The 25,479-nt window shown below is 44.8% G+C and overlaps 2 protein-coding genes across 6 annotated transcripts in view; one reads left to right on the plus strand and one right to left on the minus strand.

Moving 5' to 3' along the window:
• Nucleotides 1-25,479, minus strand: part of TP73 (tumor protein p73) — a 176,951-nt gene that overhangs the window by 149,588 nt on the left and 1,884 nt on the right. The gene's annotated exons all lie outside the window — the stretch shown is intronic.
• Nucleotides 21,922-25,479, plus strand: part of WRAP73 (WD repeat containing, antisense to TP73) — a 62,430-nt gene continuing 58,872 nt past the window's right edge. For 2 of the 3 annotated variants that reach the window (XM_088452598.1, XM_088452599.1), the window contains exon 1: nucleotides 21,922-22,102. In XM_088452598.1, the coding sequence (XP_088308724.1) occupies nucleotides 22,034-22,102 (69 nt within the window). In that variant the 5' untranslated portion in view covers nucleotides 21,922-22,033. Of the gene's footprint in view, nucleotides 22,103-23,714; nucleotides 23,868-25,479 lie in introns of all 3 variants that reach the window. The other variant, XM_088452597.1, reaches the window with a different exon arrangement.

Genomic DNA, 25,479 nt, shown 5'->3' on the forward strand with positions numbered 1-25,479 from the left:
AGAGGTTAAATGACATTTTATTGCACAGCTTGTCGTAAATATGTCCAACAAATGATTGAGCTTAAACAACATCAAGAACACCTGCCTCAGTGCATGTGTGTCTCCCAAGGCACTAACTCCCAGGACGTTACCTTACAGAGGGAAACATCTGATAGGCAATTAATTTCACCAGGCCCGGCCGAGGCAACAAAAAGAATTGAATCTCCAGATGTAAAAGATACAGAACAAGATGTTCTTACATGTCATGGGTATAGACTGAAGAGACAGCAAAGGTAAATAGATATATTAAGTCGGTTGTGAGAATAATATTTGTCTGAAACATTTTCACAGCCTTGCAGTACACCACTGACAAACGCCTGGTGTCATTCCCGAGGCTATACACTGTGACTGTGCGGAATGGGCAGTGCGGTGGCGCCGTGCCAAATTTGCAAAGCCGAATCGCGGTTGATGGGAGGAGCTGGGCAGAGTGAAGGTTTCCCAGAGGTGCCCCACTGCGCTTAATTTTTTTTAGGGCAATGCAAAAACTAGATTTCAAGGCACAGGAACTGATTCAGACCCGCTCGCTGTGATGCGAATGCTCGTAGCTGGCCGATGGTCGCTTTCTGCGCATGCGTACGCATTGCAATGCGAGTGCGCGAACCAGTGCGAGAGATCAGGAAGGGGTCGCTCGTTGCGTATAGACTGCCTAGCAGAGTGAGTGACAGGAGAAGCTGTTTGTGGGTGGTAACAGGGGCTGGCCACTATAAACGGGGGAGTGAAAATGCGAACGCAGGCGTGCCTGAGTGTCTCAACGCCGCTTCAGAGGCGTGCATAATTAACAGCGTCATAGTACACGTCACCTGGTTGTATTTCACACTGAAGTGATCGCAGTGCTTGCGGCAGGGTATAGTCAACCTCAAGCGCTGCGTTCGCTGCCGATGGTATCCAATGTACCGATGCTTGCATACACTTCCTAGAGATGACGTGCGCTAGTGGGCGCCTTAAGACAGGCTGGTTGACGTCTACATACACAAAGCGATCGCATGCCAAGACATAGTGGGCGTGCTTATGCCTTGCCGTGTGATTGCCTGCCATGCCGTCACGTAGCAGAATTTGCATACGCTGGGAGCGAGCGGCCGCATCTAGCGAGCGGATCTGAATGAGCTCCACAGAGTGAAATTATTGATATGAGATAATGCGGAGGAGAGGGTGTATTTTTTAGGGCCGTTCCTTGACAGAAGTATTTACATTTTGAACAGGATTGAGCTAAACGAACTATACTTTTAATAGGACGTATGCTGCACCTTAATGTTTAGGGAATTGCTAGGCAAACATTCCCCAATGTAGATAGAAGTTTAACACACATTCCCCTACTCTTGAGCGAATGCACCCGTTTTGAGGGAGAACCCCATGGATTCGAGGAATAAGACGGTTTTGCATCTACATAAATGCACCAGGACACACACCCACATGCACAGGGGAGATCTCATAAGACGTGAATATTTTAAATGAGATTTAAGCGATACAGAGGGCCAGGGGCCTCATAAGAGAGGAGGGGGCCCTCTCCTCTCTCCCCGGTGGCTGGCCGGCCACCGCGGCATCAGTAGACTCTGGGCACTAGAGTGTGCCCAGAGTCTACTGCGCACATTTTCCGGCGTTTTGAGCAGCGTTGAGACACCTGGTGCGGGACCACAGAAAGGTAAGTTTTAGATAACATGGGTGCAGGGTGTGCGGTGCGGGGCCCCCCTGGACCCGGGAGCCCGTGTGCACCCCACACCCTGCACCCATTATAGATACGCCCCTGCAGAGTGCCCATTTCAGGTTACGTTCAGAACACCAATTCCAATAAAAACTCTTGATTTTTACACATTCTGAAACCAGGTCTTGGACTGTAGACTCAACATGATGCCTTCTGCACCTTCCAGCAGCACTTTATAGGGATGTGGTCAATATCCCAAGCGCGGGGATTCCAGCAGTCAGAATCCCGGCACCCCAACACCTGTCAGAATCCCGGCACCGGCATTCTGACCGCCGGAATCCTGAAGGTATCAGGGTTAGGGTTAGGCACTAGGAGGCGGGTTGGTTTTAGGGTGCGGGGAGGGGGAGGTTAGGATCAGGCAGCAGGGAGAGAGGGTTAGGTTAGGGAGAGGGTTAGGATACCTACCGATAGGTGTCGGTATCCTAACCCTGTCGGGATGCCGGCATCAGGATTCTGACCGTCGGGTTCCCGAGCGCTGGCGACCCGTACCCATCCCCACTTTATATGGGATAGCACACAGGACCATTTCCAATGACGTACTAAAAAAACACCGGAACACACAAAAAGGGACTCCAGCAATGAAGGCGATCATGTTGTCCCCTCAGTCGGAATCGGTATGAATTACCACCGGACGCAAATCCCGACAGCGGCTGCCCGACATGGGTGAAACTCCTGATCGTCCCCAGGTAAGTATTTACTAACCTAACCTCCCCCCCCTAACCCTCCTTAGGGGTGCCTAACCCTAACCTTCCCCCCAGTGCCTAACCCTAACCCCCCCTCTAAGTGCCTAAACCTAACCCCCCTTTCCCCAATCGCAGAGGCTACGCAGACCCATGGCAGAGTGACTGACAGGAAATGCCATTTTTGGGTGGTGACGGGGAGTGGTCGGGCGAACGCAGGCGTGCATAAATTAGCCATTACGATACCAGACTCCCCCATGAGGTCTCACAGCTTGCGTAGAAGTTAGCAACTCCTGAGTGAGGTCTGACCTGCCTTAACTGTGCGCATAGGTCCGATGTCACTCGATGTTACCGATTGTTTAGCTATGTTGCCAAAGTATACGGATGTGAGTAAGGGGAATTGGGGGTCCTTATGTTAGGCTGCGTTCGCAATGCGAATGCAAACATTTACATGTCACCACTGATATTAGTAACTGCGTTGCGTGCGTATAAGCAGAATAGCGATCCTTGCTGAATCAGGCCCTGAGTTGCTTAGGACTCTGTATCACCTGTAAATGCATATACCCATAGATACGTCCGCGACTCTGCAGTCTGCACCTGCCCCGATGTGTGAATGGCAATGTACCTGTATACACCAGGGCATCAGGCCATGGGTGTATTTATTTTGGGTAGAACTCTTGTTACATGCACAGATAAAATATGGGATTCTGACAGTAAAAATGCTTGTTATACTAACCCCCTTCTAATTATTGACCTAGGTAAAACACGGGCATTGCATGTTATGAAAGGTAAAAGTTGGGGGTTAAAGGGATTTTCCACCTTACCATAATTAGTGGTCATTTAGACATGGGGAAATTTGTTGGTATCCTAATGGTGCATACACACGGTCAGATACGAAGGACAATATTAACGATAATGATATAGTTTATCGTTTGACCGTTTATATCGTCCTTTTTTTAGCCCCCTGCAACGACCAAACGACCATCGATGCGCGGGCACGGATGGTCGATATCGATAGCGACCATCGCCCGTACATGCAGGCCAACCTGGTCGATATCGACCAGGTTAGCCTGTTTACTATAGGGACCCGTGGGTCATTATAGTAGTTTGGTGTTCGGTGCATGTGCTGGATGTTCAATATTGAACATCCAGCACATGCAGGACGATCAGACAACGATATCTGATCATTGTCTGATCGACCCGTGTGTACACACGAAACGATATTGTGAACGATAACGATATTGTTATCCCTCATACCGTTTAATATCGTTCCATGTGTATGCAAGACATTGTTAACGATGCGTGCTCCCGCGGATCGTTAACGATATCTGTCATTGGCCGTACTTGCAGGCCAATCTGACGGTATCGGCAGATCCTGCAAGTTCGGGGATGCAGTTGGTGACGTCACTGAACGATATCGTATATCATGTATACCTTTGCCATGTCATAGAATAAAGAAAAGAACCTTAAAAGAGATAACATTATTGCTTATTCACCAAAGATATTCTATAATTGCCTGGAGAAAATTTGTTAGTACCCTTTAAAAAAAATTATTTGGATTATAGCGATATTTCAAACTAATTGTTTTCTTGAGTTAGCATCATACAGGTCTTCAATCTTTTAATCAGTCATGATCGCAGACGCAGGATGTGACATACTCCCGAAATGGTCGAGAGGCACTTTTGTTTTTAGCCTGCGCTCCCTGTCACCTCCCCCAAACGCTCCCCAACTGGCAAGCACACTGCGTATAGATGCTACGGTAATTTACCTGGACGCATTATAATAGCTCATCAAACATCGGCATAGAGTATAATTTTGAATTCTGTGCAGGCCACAGAAAGCCATCGCAGAGTGAGTGACAGGTAGTCAGCGTTTGGGGGTGGCTGACAATGGAGTTGTCGGAGAAACGCAGACGTGTCAGTCCATTTGAACGCCGTTACAGGGGCGTGCATAAATTAGCCACTGCGATGGCATATGCAGCTTGAGTACTCACTGCGTGTGACGAGGTTAGCCATTTCTGAGTAAGGTCTGACCTGTTGTAATTGTGCATGAGGGGCCGATGTTCCTTGATGGTACACATGTATACGCAGGACTGCAAGGTATTACGGATGTGAGACAGCGGTAGTGGGTGTCTCTATGCTGGCTGTGCGATGGCTTTGCGATTGCATTCATTAGTATATTTTCGCAGCAGACCTGCGTGCGGATTCGGAGCCGCCACCGCAATAGCAATCAGTGCTGAATCAGGCACTTAGTCGTTATCATCATATACTCACTGCATGTAAAATGCGGGATAAATGCCAAGAGGCATAAATAAAACCCAACTTACTAATAATTGTGGCAATTTTTTTTTATTTTTTTTTTAGTGTTTTTGTTAAATTAGTAGAATTGTGCCTGAAAATGTGCTTTCCTGTGCAATGTGTGTCTGGAATGGGCACAGGAATCCTCCTGAAAGTATGGGTCGGGGTCTCTCAGGAGATGTTCTACTGTTGGGAGGAAAATGCTCGTGGGCACCCCCATAATGCAGCCTCACCACCATTTGTAAAAACCTCTTCCGGCAAATCTAACTGTTTGCATGTGGGTGGAAAATAAGGAGCACAATGGGCCCTATCCAATTAGGTGCGAAAAGTCCGGGCTTTTCGCACCACATCGGAGGTTTGACAGGGCATAAAGTATCGGGCGCGTGCCCCCTTATCCCCATATTCAATTCAGAAGCTGCGGAATCGGGACCCGGCGGAAAGGTAAGTGGCGAAAAGTCCTGTAAATTTTCGGGAATTCATCCTGGCACCCCCTAAAGATGTCCTGACATGGGGGATCACTATGGGAACCCCCGATTTTGCCTGCTGAGGGTAATCAGGTTTTTTTAATAGCCGCGGCAGGTGCATAAATGCGCGTGTGAAGGGGTGAAGAATAGCACTTAGCTGCTTTTTTTTTTAAACTATGCCCATCAAATTTAGGGTACATGAAAATGGTTGTAAGCATATTTTTAGGTCCCTAAAGCCATTTTTTAAAGTTCTTCAAAAATCCACCTGCCGCTACCAGCCGCATTCTAGAAAACACCTGCCGCATACATGGGAACTCGCCCCTGAATCAATATCGCTAGTTTAAAACTTTGGGCCTGATTCAGAGCCGGACGATATTTGCGGACGCTCGTTCTTAAAAAGGGTCCGGATATTTAAATTGAGCGCTCGCTCTTTGCGGTCTGTTGACGCCTCTATGTCCGAGCGAGAGTCCGAAAAATGCGCTCGCTATTTTGTAAATACGCCCCTTTGCCGATCGCATCATACGTCATCTCCGCTATTTATTAGATTAATCGGGAACATCGAAAGGCGTCTGAACTGCTCGCAGTGCTTGTGGTAGGATTTACTTCCCGCTATCATTGCGAGCAGTTCAGGCTAAGAGACAACCAAGTGACGTGGTCGATGACGCTGCTTTACTAATTATGCACTCCCATAAAACGGCGTTTTGACCGTTTGGCACGTCTGCGTTCGGATCTCCACTCCCCTGTTTTCAAGCACCTTCCCCTGTTACCACCCACACACGCCTCATTCTGTCACTCAAATTAGCAGCCCCTCGCTGTTTTACGAGTGCACGACTTCCGACCGCAATGACTGGTTCGCGCATGCGCATTACGACCCATACGCATGCGCAGTTTTGCGAACATCGCTCAGAGCAAACGAGCGGCCGCTTGCGAGTGGCTCTGAATCAGGCCCTTTGTTCCCAAATATTTTTTTTTTTCAACCCCAAAATTAAAGTACATTTTTTGGGGTGTCCTGATGATTTTTTAATTTTTTTTACACAGATTACTTTTAGGGGACCTCCCCAGGGCTGCAGGCTAATTATTTTAAGCCTGCAGCCCTAAACCCCAATTCTGCACATTTTTTCGCCATGTATTACATGGAGAAACGTTATCCCCGTTTTTTAACAAAGACTTTTCGCATCGGCGAAAAGTCTTTGAAATTGAATACGGGGATAATTGAATAGGAGAAAATTACATAAATTATTGCCGATAACAGACTTTCCGCCTCTAATTGAATACCCCCCAATAGATGCTGCCATTCTGAAATGCAAACTAGATCGATGTTACATAAAACCGTGTGTATTTGTGCAGGAGAGCCGTAGGACGTTCTTTGTCTTGCATTTTAGTAAATGACCACGTGTGCGTTCATAAAGTATGAACTGTTGTAGGTCGTAGTCTATCTTAATCTATTTGCAAACATGTCCCCTACATTCACTGATTCTTACCTGACCCAGGCACAGTTATTTGCATGTTTACTAAAATAATAGGCTTACATGACAGGTACATGGTGACAGAACTGCTCAACATCTTAAGCAGCGTATTCAGCAGGAGCAGGGGGAGACACGCCGCAGCACTCCTGAGATTCTGCACAATCCACAATAACAGGGAAAATGCCCTGTCAGCATCATCCCACACGGAAATATCTCTATGGGGCTAAATCAGCATTGCACGCATGATTATCGGGAATCTGCGCGTGTGCAGGACCCGTTCTGCGAGTGTGCAGAACGGTTCCTGTGTAATCGCACGCAGCCCCTTCTATGCCTCTGTGGCCCTGTCTGACAGACAGAAGCAGAAGCATTTAAGGGGCGAGGCGGGGATAGCCGGCGTTTTCCAGGAATGGGGGCATGTCTGTCCCATTTTCTGGGAGTGGCAAGGCCAGGGGCTGCTTCCATGGATGCATTTTCCTGGCCTCGCAAGCCGGCCAGCCTGAGTAAGCTGAGGCTTACTCAGCTGGCCCCGGCCCCGAGCAGTCCACGATAGTGACCGATGGACGCGATGGTGATCCCAGTCTATGACTTCGGTCGCAGTGCTGGGATCGTAAACGCAGCACGGGTTTCATACGCCTCCTGCTGCATTTGCATATTAGTAAGGACTGAATTGCAAAGCTGCCTGAGTGCATACATCATATATCTATAGCCTACGTGCAGCTTTGCAATTCCGCCCTAAGCTGAATCACCCCCCACGTGCTCAATTTTATCACCGTTAGTTAGCAGAACCAACTGAAAATACTAAACCTATAAGACTGTGATAAATGTACGATCAATTTTACCTGAGCTTTGTATCCGTTTTGTAACCGATTGATCCGATAATACTGTGGAATAAGAAACATAGGGCCTGATTCAGACCCACTCGCGAGCGGCTGTCCGCTCGCAAGTGGGTCGATGTTCTGGACTGAGCATGCGCACGACGGAGGGAGCTCCGTCGTGCGCCTGTGCCAGACGCGACGAGCGAAGGAAAGTCCTTCGCTCGTTGTGTCCGATCAAAGGGGGCGTGCTGTCAATGTTGATTGACAGCACGCCCCCTTTGGTAGGCGTGCCGGGGGCGTGCCTCCCTGACGGGGCGTTCCCACGGGAGCGCCTCCCGTCAGAAGCCGGCCCACTGACATCACTAGTGATGTCAGTGGGAGTGATTTTGGCTCTGATAGAGCTAAAATCATTCCGGAGCTTGCGGTTGAAAACCTCAACCGCAGGCTTCGGCTCGCAGTTTCAATGGTCGCGATGGTCTCGACCATCGCGCCCATCAAACAGCACGCTCGTATAGCCTGTGGGTGGTGACCCACAGCTATACGAGCGTCCAGAAGGACGCTCCATTTTCATGGAGGCCGGCCCTCATTCAGAGCGTGCGCTCTGCTCAGAGCGTACGGCTCTGAATGAGGGCCATACATACAGTACCAGAATATTTGCTTATTAACTGTTGCAATTAAAATCTCTATTAAACTGGATGGTGCTAACATAAAACAAACTATAGACAAAAAAGCTTAAATGTTTACAAAAATAATAATAGCGATAACAATACAGGTATTGTATATCTCACAACCAGGTGCAGGGAGGAGGAGCAGGAGCCCGGGGCTTCCTGCACAGGTGACCAGCAGGAAGCTCCCGGGGCTCGGAGGGGGAGGGGTTCCACGGAGCTGCTTCGCAAAGGGCAGCTTTTTTTGTAAGAGCTGTCCTTTTGCGATACTAATCGCATATGTTAGTACATATGCGATTAGTAAGGTTGCGGTGACCGGCGGCATAGTCACTGCAACTTTAGTACATAGGCCCCTCAGTACTTAAGGCTCTGGGAAATCATCACCAGCAGAGGTTATTGCCGTTAATAGCAGTGTTATAGCTGGTAGTGATCCTTTCTCCTGTTGGGTAAAGAATCCGGCACTACAGGATTTTTGCCCGTTGATAAGCCAGCCCCAAAGTCTCTCTGAGAGATGGCAGAAATATAGAATCAGTAAATACGTCCTTGAATAAACCCAGGTGTTATGATAACTAAGGGCCTGATTCGTTACTGAACGCAACTGCGATTACACACGCAATCAGCTGCCTGATGCGTTCTGCTCATGCATCGGCCACTGCAATCGGGACTGCGATCGCAGTAACTATGCAGACCCATCGCAGAGTGATTATGAGGAAGTGCTGTTTGGGGGCGGTGACAAGGGGGGGGGGGCGGCAAAACGCAAGCATGCCGGAGCGTTTGAACGCCGTTGCAGGGGCGTGCATAAATGATCAACCTCGATGCCATAGCGTGTGATGAGGTTAGCAATTCCTGAGTAAGGTCAGAGCTTGTGCAAGTGCGTGAGGCTGCGATGGTACTCGATGTTACCGATTGTTTCGCAGGTTTGCTAAGGATTACGGATATGTGGAAGGTAAGGTGGGCGTCCTTATGTAGTGGTGCTATGGGCAACAACTCCACTTCTAAAAACCTGCACTTTAGTAAATATACCCCATAGAGAGAAATTGGTTATTACCTGCTTAAAAAACTTCTGTTTTAGCATCCCTGTAGCGCTACCCACAAACAGCATACCCTCACCGGCTGGTAAGCTGTATGGAACCTCTCTCCGATCAAGCTCCGCTCCATCACCGGTGTGCATGTAACATTGAGTACAGATGTACCTACTATACTTCAATAAACCATACTTGCCTACACTCCTGGAACAGCCGAAGGATCCTGAAAATCACGGTACAGGTGGCCGATGACGCAATCTGCATTAATTGTGGCTCCGCCCACCCACTTCACAATACCGGTAATCGTGGCATTGTATAGCGGGGGAAAGAGTAGGGTGATGCATTGCCTGGCTGCCCTCTCCCGGAGGGGGTCAGCCAAAAAGTCAGCATGTATGCATTAAACCAACAGCTACAGTACATAACTCTGCTACCAACATCTGTACACACATCATGTCCAACAGCATTCATGTCAAGAGCGCCTCCTGCTTCATTCAATACACTTGACGCAAGTTAAACTCATTGAGATCACCAGCGTGAAGTCCCAGACCAAAGTAAAAACACTTAGAAAGTTGAATATACAGTTTTACTATATATATAAATATATATTTACGGAATGGTGATCTAGGGGAGCGCCAAACTCCAATTATGCAGGTTCAAACTTTTCCTTAGATTTCCTGTTTTAATATCCTTTTAAGGGGATGAAGAGTACATCGGTGTAGTGCCGCGCTCCAGTGTGGTCGTCAGCCTCATTGCCTGATCTTATGTACTGCATGTAAGATCAGGAGATGCAGCTGATGATCCCATGCAGCACTATGCGGGGTGCTGCGTCACATCGAGTGGTCGGGCACCAGATCGCCCAGTGCGTATGGACTGCCCGATATGTCGGCCTGTCGGCGCCAGATCATCAGCGACATCGCTGGGTACACACATCGTTTAGTCTGTATCAGGCTTTAAAATGACATATAAGCACCATTTACTTAATTGAATAATTTTTGCTGAATTTCTCAAAATGAAACTTTTGGCCTTAAGGGGTAAATTTACTATGAATCGAGTCTGGTCGAGTTTAGTTTATTTTTAATCTCGATTTGCATCGCCGAATCTCGGGTGATTTTCCCGTTCTTCATCTCGCAAATTTGCTAAGAAGTGAGTTGGCCGATGGTGAAGCAGATCGAGATGCAAGTGAAGATGAGATTACTCACCCGAGATTGCAGTGTTTTCTCTCTGCAAATCTCTCCCGAGCTAGCAGCCTGCACATATCAGTGAGATATGTGCTGGCTGCTTGTGTGTTAGACCTGTAAAAAACGGGTTAAATTCTACAAATAAAATGACGTGGGGTCCCCCACCAAAAGGCTAACCAGCCCCAGACTTGTCAGCCGGTCCTGGTTCCAAAAATAACGGGGAACAAAATGAGTAGGGTTCCACCGTAATTTAGGAACCAGCACCAGGCTGCAGGGCCAGTCCTGGTTTTCAATATAGGGTGGAAAAAATTGCATAGGGATCCCCCTATATTTAAAACAGCACCGGACCCAAAACGGCAGGGCTGTAATGCCACAACCCTATTACCGAGGCTCCGTGGCCAAAGCGCCATGGCCCAAGCCGGTCAGGCCAAGCCAAGCCGGAGATCTCAGGGAAGTGGGGACCCCCCAAAGAAGGAGTCCTCCCATGAAATCCCAGGCTTGGTCTGAAGCCCGGGGCTCTTCCCCACATCCCTGCGTTGTGGGTTCCGGGAGTAATAAAGTGTAAAATTAAAAAAAACTATTGTATTTTACAGTGGAGCTACAGGTGCCAGCATGCCTGCCCTTTGGCACTTATGGAACTACAAGTGCCAGCAGGCGTCTGCCACCCGTACCCCCACTGTAAAATAAATAGTTAAATAAAGACAAAACACACACACCGTGCCTAGTAAAACTTTATTTCATACACCTATCCATTCACACATACTTACCTGCTTCCAGATGTGTCTGTCCCCTTTTCAAGTAGAATCCGTGTGTCTGGCCCTGCAAAAAAGAATCTATACTCACCTAGATCCTGGCGCTGCTCTCCGTAGCATCCAGGGTCTTGGTAAAACAAATAAACGAGTTACCCGAACCAGACCGGACAGATGTAAGTATATGCTGTTGCATATACTTAACCTTGCGCAATGACAGCTGTAATTTCTCATGGGGCACGAGCCAATTAGCGGCCGCTTTACATGTAAAGCGGTCGCTCATTGGCTGGGACCCACGTGGGAGCAGCCAATGAGCGGCTGCTACATGTAAAGTGGACGCTGATTGGCTCGCGCCCCATGAGAAATTACATTTTCGCGAGGTGCAAGTATATGCAACAGCATATACTTACAACTGTCCGGTCTGGTTCGGGTCCCCACTTCCCCTGAGATCCCCGGCTTGGCCTGATAATGTTTTGGCCTCGGAGCCCCGGTAATAGAGTCTGTGGGCTGTGGCATTACAGCCCGGCCGTTTTGGGTCCGGTGCTGGTTTTAAATATAGGACCCCTACGCAAATTTTTCCCCCCTAAATCTAAAACCAGGACTGGCCCTGCAGCCTGGTGCAGGTTCCTACTCATTTTGTTCCCGGTGATTTTTAGAACCAGGTCCGGCTGACAAGTCCGTGGCTGGTTATGGCTTTTGGGGGGGGGGGGGGGCTACGTAATTTTTATTTTTTAATAACAACACTATACATTAAGTACACAGGCATCAATATACACAAATCACAATGATCTGTGTATGTTTCTGGCAAACTCGCAGCTCAGGAGGGTGAGTGTTTGAAACTTCAATTTCTCTGAGACTGAAATCCTGAATCTTAGTAAATTTGCAAACTGCATCTTTTTCATGAAAAGTACTTCCGAGTTTGGCTGATAGTGAGAAGATTCGAGTTTGCAATCTCACCCGAGTTTTACGAGTGAGATTAATGAACTCTCTCCGAAACTCACCCGAGTTTGACTTTAGTAAATTTGCGACATGAAAAACATGCCTAAACTCACCTGAGATTGCAATCTCGACCAAACTCGAATCTTAGTAAATTTACCCTTAAAACTCTAGGGCACCGTCATTCTAGAAAGTTTGGGAACCACTGGCTTAAAGGGAATCAGAGAGGTACTTTCTACAGAGTACTCATTTGTTGCAGTGATTACAATCTATAAAACATCATATATATGACGGAGTACGTGCACACATTCCGGTTAGCATTGGTAAAGCCTGTTATTAAAAGAGAAAACAAGCCCTTGCTTTTGGCATGGCCTCACCTGCGTCCTACTCTCAGTTGGCTACACTTGCAGCCATGGAGACAGCCATAGTAACACAATGCAGCTTGCTCCCGATCAAGCCACTAGTACTTCCCATTAGGATTAAACACGCTGGGAGGTAAAATGTTACAAGACTGGCAAATAATTCATTCGGCCATGTGATTTCTTTTTTTTTTTTTTTGCTTTCCTATAACTTTATAAATCCAATTTTAGGCAAATGTCTTAAGTCAAAATGTAGGAAATCTGTGGCTCTACTGCTGCTGTATGGAACTACAAGTCCCAAAATGCCCTGCCAGCCAAATGTAATGTAGATGATAGTTTAGAACAGTGTTTAGGCAAATTGCGGCTATCCGGCTGTTACAGAACTACAAGTCTAAGCAAGGCAGGTTGGAATTTGTAGTTCTACAAAAGCTGGTCGCCTATTTGTGCCTTAAAGCTTTAGATTGTAAGCTCTAGTGGGCAGGGCAATGCAGCATTCGAAAGGTACAACCTTTCCATCTCCAATTACGTATGTTTGATTCCCTTTAGAAAATAATCTAATATTATTCTATTGTCCATGTGCTTCTAAGACTGCTGTACTTGATTAACCCGTGTGACCTCATCTACGTTATATTCTGTTTTGTTTTGTTTTACCTTTTAATCATTTTTTTTTTACTAATCTAAATATGTATTCATGACTCTTTTATCTTATTTATTTAACAAAAATGAATCTTGTTACAGGTTTTTTTTATAAAGGAAACAATCACACCTAGCCTAAGGTGCAGATTTTATCTGTGTTCGCCCCCATTACGCCCAATCATCTTAGGAGAAATTCAGAATAAATATAAAGTTGAGAGGAAAAATTAAGAAGAAAAATAAAAGTTGGGTTTGGAGACAAATATGGATCTGAATAACTGGTGGAAAGTTAAGTTCCCTAACAAATAACCCCCAGATTACATAACAAATGCCACGATAACAATTTGTGGGCTGGATCTGAGTAATGAAGGCTACCTAGTCACATACACTGCCCTAGCTCTCTTTCCTGTTATCTCTGTGTGTTTGTCAAATGTTTAGTCGGACAACTTCCCTGGAGATATTTTGATTGAAACAAATAACAGAGATGAATGCAGAGGGGCCATTATCTAGCTATAAAAGCTCCTTGTGACACAAAAAGGCTAGAAAAGATAGTCAGCACTGATATACTGTCTGGTGGGATAGACCACACAACTCAGCCTGTCAACCCTGTTCACATACAGTAATGTACTGCACAATAGCATGTTTGAAAGCAATGTCAAGATATTAAACTGTAGCACTCACACCAAATTCCTCAGGAATTATTGAACAATAGTCAGGAAAGATTGAGCTAAACAAACACACAAAGGGATGACAGCTCCCAGTACGGATTTCTGCTGCAAGAGACATGAACACGATATCAATATGTATGTGTATTATATTATATATATATATATATATACACATACATACACACACACATGCAATAAGCGTAGTGTAAAATAAAGGTTGATGAACGTATACTTACTCTATGCTGTTGCATGAAAATCACGGTCCACTCTACCCCCCCCCCCCCCCATATAAGTGCACACTCCTAAACTCACTGTCAATGCACCTTAGTCCCCTTTGTAACCTCTAGGCATGCCCAGGAGACAGAAAGCACACTCCCTACTGCAGTTGCCTGCCATTTTTTTATGTTTTATATATATATATATATATATATATATATATATATATATATATATATATATTTGTAACATACATAAAAATCACTCATCTAGCACAAACCTTACTAACACAAAGTAGCAATTCTATATGTATTGTTGCCTTTATTTTGTATAATTCCACATCTAGTATACAGTATACTGCCTATTAATCATCAGGATAAGTGCTCTTTATATGGAAACTGATATGCAAATGTAGGCAGACAATGGAATCCCCATAAAACCAGTCTCTTCCACTAACGACAATCCTATGGGTTAGGAGTTATGCACCATGAATATCACATTTCAGCCAACACCATCTACACAGCTCACAGATGGTTTCACATAACCTGGACATGAACATTGAAACTTGCAAACCAGCTCCTTACTCACCCCGGCAGCCAGAGAAACGCACTCAGATTATACAGGAATCACTGTATGAACGTGTGTGGCCAGACCTCCCCTTTACTACAGCACACCTATCATATAATATAATCTATCAGGCTGCACTGCTACTTCTGCAAACACACTTTACAGATTGCAAAAACATGAGTGTGCCACGGGGTGCAAACATGGAAAAGCACTACCTTAAATGCCAGTCCGCCCTGATGGTGCCCTGCACTGCCCCCTGCTTTATCACTGTCACTGGCATGAAAGTGGCTTGGTTGGGTCTGCAGGGTAGGTGAGGTCTGTTCAGTCCACTCCTGGGTCCTACAAAGTCCTGTAGTGTGGTGCGGCAGCGCTGCTCCTGTGCCAGCTAGATGCAGTGGGCATGGGCTCCCTTTAACCCTTACCCAGCCAGCCAGTGCATTTAGCAGGTGACACCTGCTGTCTTGCAGTTACAAAGTAGCTGGGACTGACACACGGGGAATAGGAGGTGGCTGGGGAGGGGTGGGATTGCTCAGGATGATTACAGCCTGGGCTGAGTCAAGGGATGGAGGTGACTGACAGGTCCTGCAGGAGGATAAGAGGGGAGGGCACCGGGCACTAGGCGCCTCTCACCTCATACCAGGCGGGAAGAGAACGACATTAGGGAGGGTAGGACTGGGTGTGCAAAGCCAACCAGGGAGGGTAATAACTCTTCTCCACCAGTCCAGCAGCAGCATTCTGGCTGCAAACTTCTCCTGGACCAGGGTAAAGTTCTTGGATGCTGTTAGCTGGTCTACTTTTACTTATTCTGCATGTATTCGGGAACCTGAGACATCTGTAGGTGAACATTACAATAGTACAAATATATTTTTCTAGAGTCCCGCAACTGTTCCTGTGACGACAGTCGCATTAAAATCGTGTTCATTATTTCTCCACTGGAAGGCATCACGACCTGCTGAACCGTGGTGTTGTTCTATTTTCCTGAGCTGGATACATATGTTCGGGATTATCCGCCGTTTTTATTTATGACCAGTTAAGAAAAATTCGTATAGCGGATATAAATTAAATGTAAAAAACATTTATACGTGAATAAGACTAGCATATGTATTTAGTTGGTCTGTGCTGTAAATATTCTGCCATCGATCGAAACAAGAAACGCAACGTAATACACCCCTATCAGACCGGATTGTCTTTTATTCGATGTGTTTTTATTTTGTTTCTAATGAATATATTTAATATTTATGTCTACAAAAATGAGAAGATATATAAATTATAGAAACCTTGATTTTATATCTCATATATGTAATTATGCCAATATTTTATTAACCAAGCCATTTAGTTTTCTGTTTTAATGAATACAAAACATGACCTTGGACAATTAGCAAATTAAACCCTAATGATTTGCAGTATTACTATAGTGTAATTTTATAATTTATTTTGTTGTAAGGGTTATGGCTGCAATATTTACAATACAATATAAATTGTGTGATTTATATATATTTTTTTAAATGTCACAATTAAATTGACATCTCAAACTGGTGTGACCTTGTTAAATAAAACTTATTAAACATCCATGAGATATGATTTTTTTTATTATTATTGATATATTATTAAAAAAATTTCTAATAACAACAACATAGAAATATATTAAAATGTATCTGAAATTACCATTAAACAAAATATTATTGATATAGTGCTAATTATTATTTAAGGGGGGTGTCTGTTTTGTTTAAATATTGTTTTATGGTTCATTAATTTTTATGTGTAAAGGATACTTTTATACATATCTAAATGTTTTGAGCTAGTTAGAAGCAAATCAATGAAATACAAATTTTGTATTTTTAATTTGAATAGCATGCAAATTAGTTAAATTAGACACTTTAATTATATATATATATATATATATATATATAATGTATTTTATAGCATTGTCTCGTTTACTAAGAATAAATAGGTAATTACAACATAAAACCTACATCCTACATGTAGCAATTTATTGATTATTATAGTCTTATGTGCTTTAAGTAGGATGGGACCATGTGTGAATTGCAGCTAAGAGGTAAATATATGTGTAATTCTAAAAATGCATACACAATTTACATAAAAATGCATACACAAAATTACATAAAATGCATACACAAATAATTTATGATTATAAGTGCTTACTATAAATACTGACTAGTGAATTGAAGTTTGAATTCCATTGTCAGCTGATTGAGGCTGATGAATACATTTTGAGTACCAATTAAACTGCAATGGTACAGTAGTTGTCATTCATTAATAATTCTAATAAAATAAATTTGCTCTTATTCATGATCATGGCTGACATCATATCACACTGTGATACATGTACCGTGTGTTCTAGCTTGATTTTTGGAAATTCTACTTTTCACAGTTTAACAGAATCTCTATATATTTACTTGTGGTAATCTTTAAAAGGAAATTAAAACCAAAATTAGAGAAATGCCAGCACTAAAAAAAATGCAAGACATTTAATATTTCCATATGATAATTTCACTGTAAACTGTCATTCTGTGAGCTTTGGTGGTAGAAGAGGGCAAGAATTTTCAGAAAAAAATTCCTTTGATCTATGTGGCATGGTTTTGAAAATATATATCTATGACAGTTTGAACAAAGGACATGTCAAGGGCTGGAGTGGGTTATTATTTGTTTAATATGGGAACACAATAGTAATATATTGAAAAATTAAATAAACACATCATCTTTTGTTTGACAGTAAAAACAGTACACTAAATTTTGTTCTATAATGTCATTGATACAAAGTTGCAAAATCAAGACAAAGGGTATATTTACTAAGCATTACATTTTCAAAACTCTCCATGTTTGCAGATTTTTGCCTGCCAGATTTAAAAGGGAAATAATATTTAATGCAAAACAAGCCTGATTTTGAATTTACTATAATTGCTCTTATAAATTTGGCAGACAAAATTGGCAAAAATCATGGGTTTTGAAAAACCATTGCTTAGTAAATATACCACAAAGTATGTAAAAGTATTAAAAAATACTCCAAAAAATATTTGAAAAAATGTGTTCAGTAGGAAAGATTAAAACAGCAATTTAAAAAAGAGAATATTCACATTGTTACTTTTCATGTGCAGGCAGTGACCTGAATGCAGGCAGATTTAGGGGCCAATTTCTCAATTAATATTTGTGGGATATCTGCCGAAAACACCCAGGACCCAAACAAGGGACAGTGCCTTGTCTTAAGCATTTTTCCTCACACCCAGTAGAGGTGCTCAGGAAAATTAGAAAAGATTGCCTTTCGTATTAAACTGAAATATGCGCAGGCAGGCATCGTGGGTATATCCAGTGACACATCACTCAGAACCAAATCTTCACCCTTACACCCCTATTACACTGACTTCAAAATCCAGGGTTGATGCACGTGAACGTGTTAACGGATCAACCCAGGTCCAGTGATCCGACCCGGCTACCATGCAGGGTTGAGCTCATGTCTTTCCGATTGGCCGGATTCAGTGGCGCTTGGAGATGACATCATCTCCAAGGGTCCACTGCTGGGCTGACCAGAACGGTGCAGCGCACCCCACCCTCCGCACCACTGCGGAGAGAGGTAAGAGGGTCGCAGAGGGGGAGGGAGGGAAACATGCGCTGCTCACCTGCACCGGAGAGCTGGGTCAGTGGTGACCCGGCTCTGGTGTGAATGGTGCCGACCCGGGCGTTGCGGTGTAAAAGGTGGTCTGTCCCGGGTCTGATCTGGGTTGGAAACGTGTTCCAAATCTCGGGTCAGACCCAGGACTTTGGTGTAAAAGCGGTACTATTCTCTGGCCTGCATGTTTTTTTTAATTAAAGGGGTCTATTTATTAATTATCATGGAACTCCCGCGATTATTAAGGATACGTATCACAGCGGATATTTCATTTTTAATTAAATAATCCTCGCTATGTACAAAGGGAAACTCGTAGGGATAGCGGTTGCAGTAACCGCTGTCCCTACAAGTTATTTTCCTGGCATTTTGTAGAAGTCTTGCATGTTTGCGAAAGACTTCTCCGGGCAAAGATGACACTGCGCATGCACACAGCGTCAGCTTCCACACTGGCCAGAGGCTACAGCAGATTGATTGCAAGATCTCTCTCTAGCTCGTAAGCCTCCATAGGCTTTAAGCAGTTCACACCATCTGAAGATGGTGTAAACGAACGGGGCCAAACTCCAAAAAAGCTTAATAATGGGAACTGCGATCAGAAGCGCTAATTAGCAATGTGCCGGAGATCTCTGTGAAATCGGCTGCATTGTGCTATTAGTACACAGCAACAATTTATAACATTATGCAGAAACTGCAGTTTCTACATCATTTTATGAGAAACAAAAAGCTTGATAAATAGGCCCCTTAAAGAGAAATATTAGAACAATGGACCATGCAGACTACTTCATGTGAAACATAATTAGAAGCACAACGAGCATCTGTGGAAATTATGTGTAGATAGCAATACCAATGTTTGGGTCCGAACGCAAAACCGCGTCGCTCTGAGATGATGAAATGCTCTTACAGTATAAGAAACGCGGGTTTCACTGTCACGACCAAGCAACCCGGTTGTGAAAACGCTGCATGTTACAGCATATCGCTGGTGACCGCAAGAGCATTTTATTTTCTCAGTATGCCGCAGTTACTCGGGCGAAGGAGCAAAATGATTATTAGTCCCCATGACAATGCCCTTATCTTGTTAGCGGGACGTGTTTAGTTACATAAATATTCATAAACAAAAGTGACATAAACAGATCCCTCATACTATGCTATTTTTATTATCTGGTTTCTTTAATGAAACACCTCATAATTAGGAGCAGTTCTGTATAGGAAAGTCCAGAACAAAACATATTTGAAATATTTGTTTGTGAGAAGAAAAATAAAAAAATAATAAAAAAAATAAAATTTAAAAAAATATATAAAATTAAATTATTACTCTTCATAAACTGCTCCTTAGCGCATTTGAAGATGGATTACAGGTCTAATTCAGAGTTGGGAGCAATGCAAAAAAAAATGGAGCAAATTTGCACCTTGGCATATCCATATTGCACTGCGGGTGGGGCAGATCTAAAGCACATAGAGTTGGAGTTTGGTGCATCCTAGTTGAACTTTAAATTTCAGTGTAAAAAGTAAAGCTGTCCACTATTGGCCGCAGTGGCATCACAAGGGGGGTGTGGGCCGCACACGAGTGTCACCCGCCAAGGGGAGACACCAAAGTGCAGACTGCCCCCTCAGTGACAGGAGCCGGGTGCTGCACTGTAGAATTACGTGCAGCACTCGGCAGCTGCCACAGTAAGGGAGCCGGCACTACAAGTACAGTGGTCCATGGGAGCAGCCCGCACCTCCCGGACCCCGGAGAGACTTAAACCGGGGTTTGGGTGCATGACTCTGCCCCCTTATCACGAAGCCACGCCATTTTCTTGGCGCGACTAGCACACTGCTCCGCTGCCCGCACCAGGTGCATCTAAAGGTAGGGACGCCACTGATTGGCCGATACACACTAGATGATATGTCATCTGATCCGGCATATAGGGGACATCGTCTAGTGTGTACCCTCCATGCACGCAGGTCCGACGGGCGACATTGTTAGAGAGGGCCATGCTGCTGAATGCGGGTGACATGAGTCACGGGGCGTGGACTCGTGGTACACCCCCGTCTTTCAGTGTCCCGGCTGAGCAAAGCGCCGAGAGGTGGAGCTGCTCGGCCAGGGTTTGCAGCCAGACCAGCCCATCTGGCCATCTCCCTTCTGGCATTTGCCAGAAGTGCCAGATGGGCAGTCCGGCCCTGCCCCTATAGGCTACATGCAGAAAAATCCAGAATTTACCCTGCAAGCAAAATAATAAATGTATTTGCGCACATTGCATTGGTTTATTCAGTTGGTAGCTGCTCTTTCTGGAGGACAGGGGCGTATCTATAATGGGTGCAGGGTGTGCGGTGCACACAGGCCCACAGGTCCAGCGGGGGCCCGCACTCCTTGCACCCATATTATCTAAAACTTACCTTTCCGTGGTCCTGCGTCGGGAGTCTCAGCACTGCTCAAAACGCAGGATAATGGCTGCTGTGGCCATATTTTCCGGCGTTTTGCACATGCGCAGTGAGGAAATTGCTAGGGGGAAAATGGCAGCCGTGCCATTTCCCCGGCGATCTGCACATGTGCAGTAGACTCTAGTGCCCAGAGTCTACTGATGCTGCGGTTGCCGGCCAGCCGTCACAGTCGTCTGCCGGCTGCCAGGGAGAGAGGAGGGTGCCCCGGACAGGGAATGCACACCGGCCCCCTCCTCTCTTAAGACGCCCCTGCTGCGGGAGATGTACTAAGCTCTGGAAAGTGATAAATTGGAAAGTAATCAACTACCAGACACTCAGCTCCTAACTGTCATGTTGCAGGCTGTTTGTAAAATGAGTTACGAGCTGATTGGTTGGTAGTTTATCACTTTCCAGAGCTTATTACATCTCCCCCTTTATTTTTCTCACTATTTTCTTTTTGTTGCTAAGCTCCCAGCTTTGGCTAAATCCCAATATGTCCAAATAGGGTTTACAACATCACTCAGACCGTGTGTGCTCTGATTATATATAAGAATAATAAATGTCAGTAAGGTGCAGAAAATTGATGAGGGGAAATATTTGGGGCTATATTGTAAAACACTGGGAATATCACTTATTATTGTTATTTATATACTGTAATGCTTCATTATACCATGCACAAGCAGAAACACTGGGAATATCAGTTATTATTGAGATATATATATATATATATATATATATATATATATATATATATATATATATATATATATATATATATATATACTGTAATGCTTTGTTATACCATGCTCAGGCAGATACACTGGGACTATCAGTTATTGTAGTTATTTATATACTGTAATGCTTTGTGATACCATGCACAGGCAGTGACACTGGGAATATCAGTTATTATTTATATACTGTAATGCTTTGTTATACCATGCACAGGCAGTAACACTGGGAATATCAGTTAATATATATATATATATATATATATATATATATATATATACACTGTAATGCTTTGTTATGCCATGCACAGGCAGGTACTGAGGTAAATGCGGGGGGAAGCGCTATAATCCCCCAATCTGTGATATTTGTGTTAATCATCAGAAGACTAATTAGCTGCCCCAGATGTCAGTCAATGATGACACCGGGAAGGAGCCCGGGACGATGCGGCTGACACAGAGAGAGGCCAATTTCTGCCGCCTCCCTTCCCGCCTCTCCCCCTCACTGAGGTGACAGGGGGGAGCTTCCCGCCTCACTAGCCCGCCTCCCAGCCACGGCCCCGCCCTCCTGCCAGTTATGCGACACGTGACCCCGCCCGATCCAACCACGCCCCCTGTTCATGTCAATCAGCGAAGCCACTCCCGCTGTTACCGGCGTCGACATTTCTCCGGCTCAGAAACTGTTCTATTAGCATAAATAAACACGCCTACCTGAGAGTCCACGCCCCCCTGACGACATTCCGCATCCACTGTCTGACCTGTGCTGTGCGTGTCCCGCCCACTGCTGCGACTATGGACCCGGCGGCTGCTGTGTGACTGGAGGCGACACCATGAATTTCTCCGAGGCGTTCAAGGTCTCCGGCCAGCTGTGCAGGTTCTCCCCCAGCGGGAAGTATCTGGTGAGTGTGGCGGGCGCTGACACTGACCGCAGAGGGATACAGTACGGGTTCTTCTGGTGCTGAGGCACTACAAGTCCCAGCATGCCCTGCTCTGGAGCTTCGGGTTACCAAAGCCTAAGGGTCGAGTTTCTTTAACTGCTTGTCCCTTTCCCAGCCTGCCAGGCTCCACACAGCTGTTGTAACCTGCACTACAACCCCCACTCTCCTGCTGCAGCCAGTGAGGATGCTGGGAGTTGTAGTGCAGGAGATCAGCTTGCTACATGATCCCTATGTTACCAGGCTCCACACATCTGCTGCAACCTGTCCTGTACTGCAGCCCCCACTCTCCTGCTGCAGCTAATGAGGATGCTGGGAGTAGTAGTGCTGGAGATCAGGGTGCCATATGTCCCCTCTGTAACCAGGCTCCACACAGCTGCTGTAACCTGTACTACAGCCCCCACTCTCCTGCTGCAGCCAGTGAGGATGCTGTGAGTTGTAGTGCTGGATGTGCAGCATATCTGGGTGACATATGACCCCTTTGTAACTAGTCTCCACACAGCTACTGTAACCTGTACTACAGCCCACACGTTCCTGCTGCAGCCAGTGAGGATGTTGGGAGTTGTAGTGCAGGAGCTCAGGGTGCCACATGACACCACTGTAACCAGGCTCCACACAGCTGCTGCAACCTGTACTACAGCCACCAGTATCCTGCAGCCAATGGGGATCCTGGGAGTTGTAGTTCAGAGCATGTAGGAGATCAGGGTGCCATATGACCCCTCTGTAACCAGGCTCCACACAGCTGCTGTAACCTGTAATACAGCAACCTCTCTCCTTGTGCATCCAGTGAGGATGTTGGGACTTCTACTGCAGGATGTCACATGACCCCTCTGTAACCATGCACAAGCTGCAAGTATCCCCAGTAGTACATATGTATGTAATGTATCTGTAGTAAAGGGAGTTATCTTGCATATCACATAGTCATGGGCTTGGCAGCCACAGCCCTCCTGGTGGCCTCGGGGTTAAAGTTTAGGGCCAGAGCTGCAGACTAATTTACCCAAAAGTTGACAAAGTGATCGTTCACTTGTCGTACACGGAGACTCAGATCTACACAATGTCACCCAGAAACGTTTTCCATAACACAAAGTATTTTTACAGCATTAACCCTTGATCCGGTGTCAATCTCCTACAGTTATTTACAAATACAAAATGTACATAATGTATATAAAAATGTCTATGACAATCCAAATTTATTCCATAAACCTGATGGGTTATTAGAAAGTTGCAACGTTTCGGGTTCACACAACCCTTTTTCAAGATATATATCTATCTATCAAAATTTCAGCAAAAATGCTCACTGAATACGGAATGATCATTAAAAATTGCAATTAATGACATTACAACAAGTATATCTAAAGTTCTGAGGACTTTATACGTGTGTGTCAATTGGTGGTTGCTGTAGGACTAGTTCTGGGTGTAGGATCAGTCACGTTACGTCCTATGTACTTGGCCTATCTTGCACCTGCTTGGAGTATATATTGGTTTGATTGTTTCAGTAGTATAACGTCTATGTTGCTAGTCTTGTAGGTTACATCATGTCAGCAGATCTGTATTGATATTTGCCCTATAAATGCAGGCTTCCTGCGTGCAGTACCGGCTTGTCATCCGTGATGTTGGCACGCTGCAGATTCTCCAGCTCTATACCTGTCTGGATCAGATTCAGAGCATTGAGTGGTCTGCAGACTCCATGTTTATCCTGTGTGCCATGTACAAGAGGGGGATTGTACAGGTATGTGATTGGAATATTCTGTACTGTATGGGTAGGTAAGCAGGGCCTTGTGGTTCCAACACAGAGCCACGGATTACCTACTTATGTGATAATGTGTTTATTACAGATGTGTCCTCATTCACCTAGCGTATTTGCGCCACATGGTGCGACTTAGACGCTTCACAACTGATCCAGACCTTTTCCTAAATTTTGCATCTTATTTGCATCGTAGCTGCATAAGTCGCTCCGTGTACCAGGGAGACTAGATTAGTACTTTTGTCGCAAAGGAATTGGTATAAAGTTGCAGATTAAGCACAACAATACGTGGCTGGCAGCATGGCGCGGACCACTCGGATTGGACTTCGGTTTTTAGCCAGATTTGCAACTTAGGCCCGTATTAAATTAGAAGCGAAAAGCCGAGATCCGCAAAAAAGTATCGCCGATTGGGACTTTTTGCCAGGTGGAAACTTGTCTCCATATTCAATTCCATCTGCTTTTTGCATACGCGAAAATGCATTGTAATAGGCGAAAAAGGTTCGCCTATGAATAGGTGGAGAAAACAAGTGCAAAGCCGCTATTCAGGGGTGCAAAGGTGGGAAAAACAATCGGTACCCTTGGGACAGCTCCCCAAAAGGGTAACTGCGTAAAAAAAAAAAAAAAAAGGAACACCCCTAAAAAGCACTTTGAGAAAGTGCGAAGTGGGGGTACAAACGTAAAAGTAGCGAAATGGTCTTTTGGGAGCGCTGCAAGTAATGGTGAGGTGTCTTTTTTTTTTTTTTTTTTTTTTTCATTGCAAGTGCTTGCTGAAGGTGCGTATTTGTTTTTTTTTGTTTGTTTTTAATTTTTTTTTTTTTATTATTATTTTTTTCTGAAACTTTACTTTACCGATTTTAAACCATGCTAGCACCCATTTTCAAGTACCCCAAATTTGACAGAACTAGTTATTTTCTACAAAAAATACTGCATTATGCCATTCTTTACCACTTGTGCAAAGAGTCTAATTAGTGGCAATTGTGCGAACTTAAGTACCCCAAATTGTTTCATTAGGGCTAATCGGGCACTACTACATTGATCCCCAATGTTTACGCCTCTTTTTCTGGGGTTCAGCCTGATTTTCCCGATTCTGACACCTCTTTTCGCCTGTTCTGACACCTCTTTTCGCCTGTTCTGACATCTGTTATCTCCGTTTTTCACATCTTTTGGAATTGAATAGGGTGATCGCGGGTACTAACATGATAAGTTTCTGCGGCTAAAATACGTGAAGTAGGCAAAAAGTATCGCGGGTGCGAAACTAATTGAATACGGGTCTTAGTTGTTCACAAAAGCTGCATGTAATGCCAGCGCCAGTATCATGGGTACCCGTGCATTGTCATTTTGTAGCATTAGTGAAGCGAATAAGTTGTGTATTTAAAGAGAGAGACTTTTGGCCTGGCTAGGTTGCAAAGTCCGTGGTTCGCTAAACGGGGCTATTTGGCATGATTTCAGCAAAAGTGTAGGAGGACACATCTGTAGGAGAATTCTGAAGGGAAATTGACCCTGCAGTACAGGGAACTTTAGCTGGTATTCTGAAATAATTGTATGCATGAAAAGTACAGGAATATATGAGGTGAAGTTGGGTTGTACGTTGTATGGA

Source organism: Taudactylus pleione, unplaced genomic scaffold (genome assembly GCF_031769625.1).
Source record: "Taudactylus pleione unplaced genomic scaffold, aTauple2 ptg000554l, whole genome shotgun sequence".
NCBI lineage: Eukaryota > Metazoa > Chordata > Amphibia > Anura > Myobatrachidae > Taudactylus > Taudactylus pleione.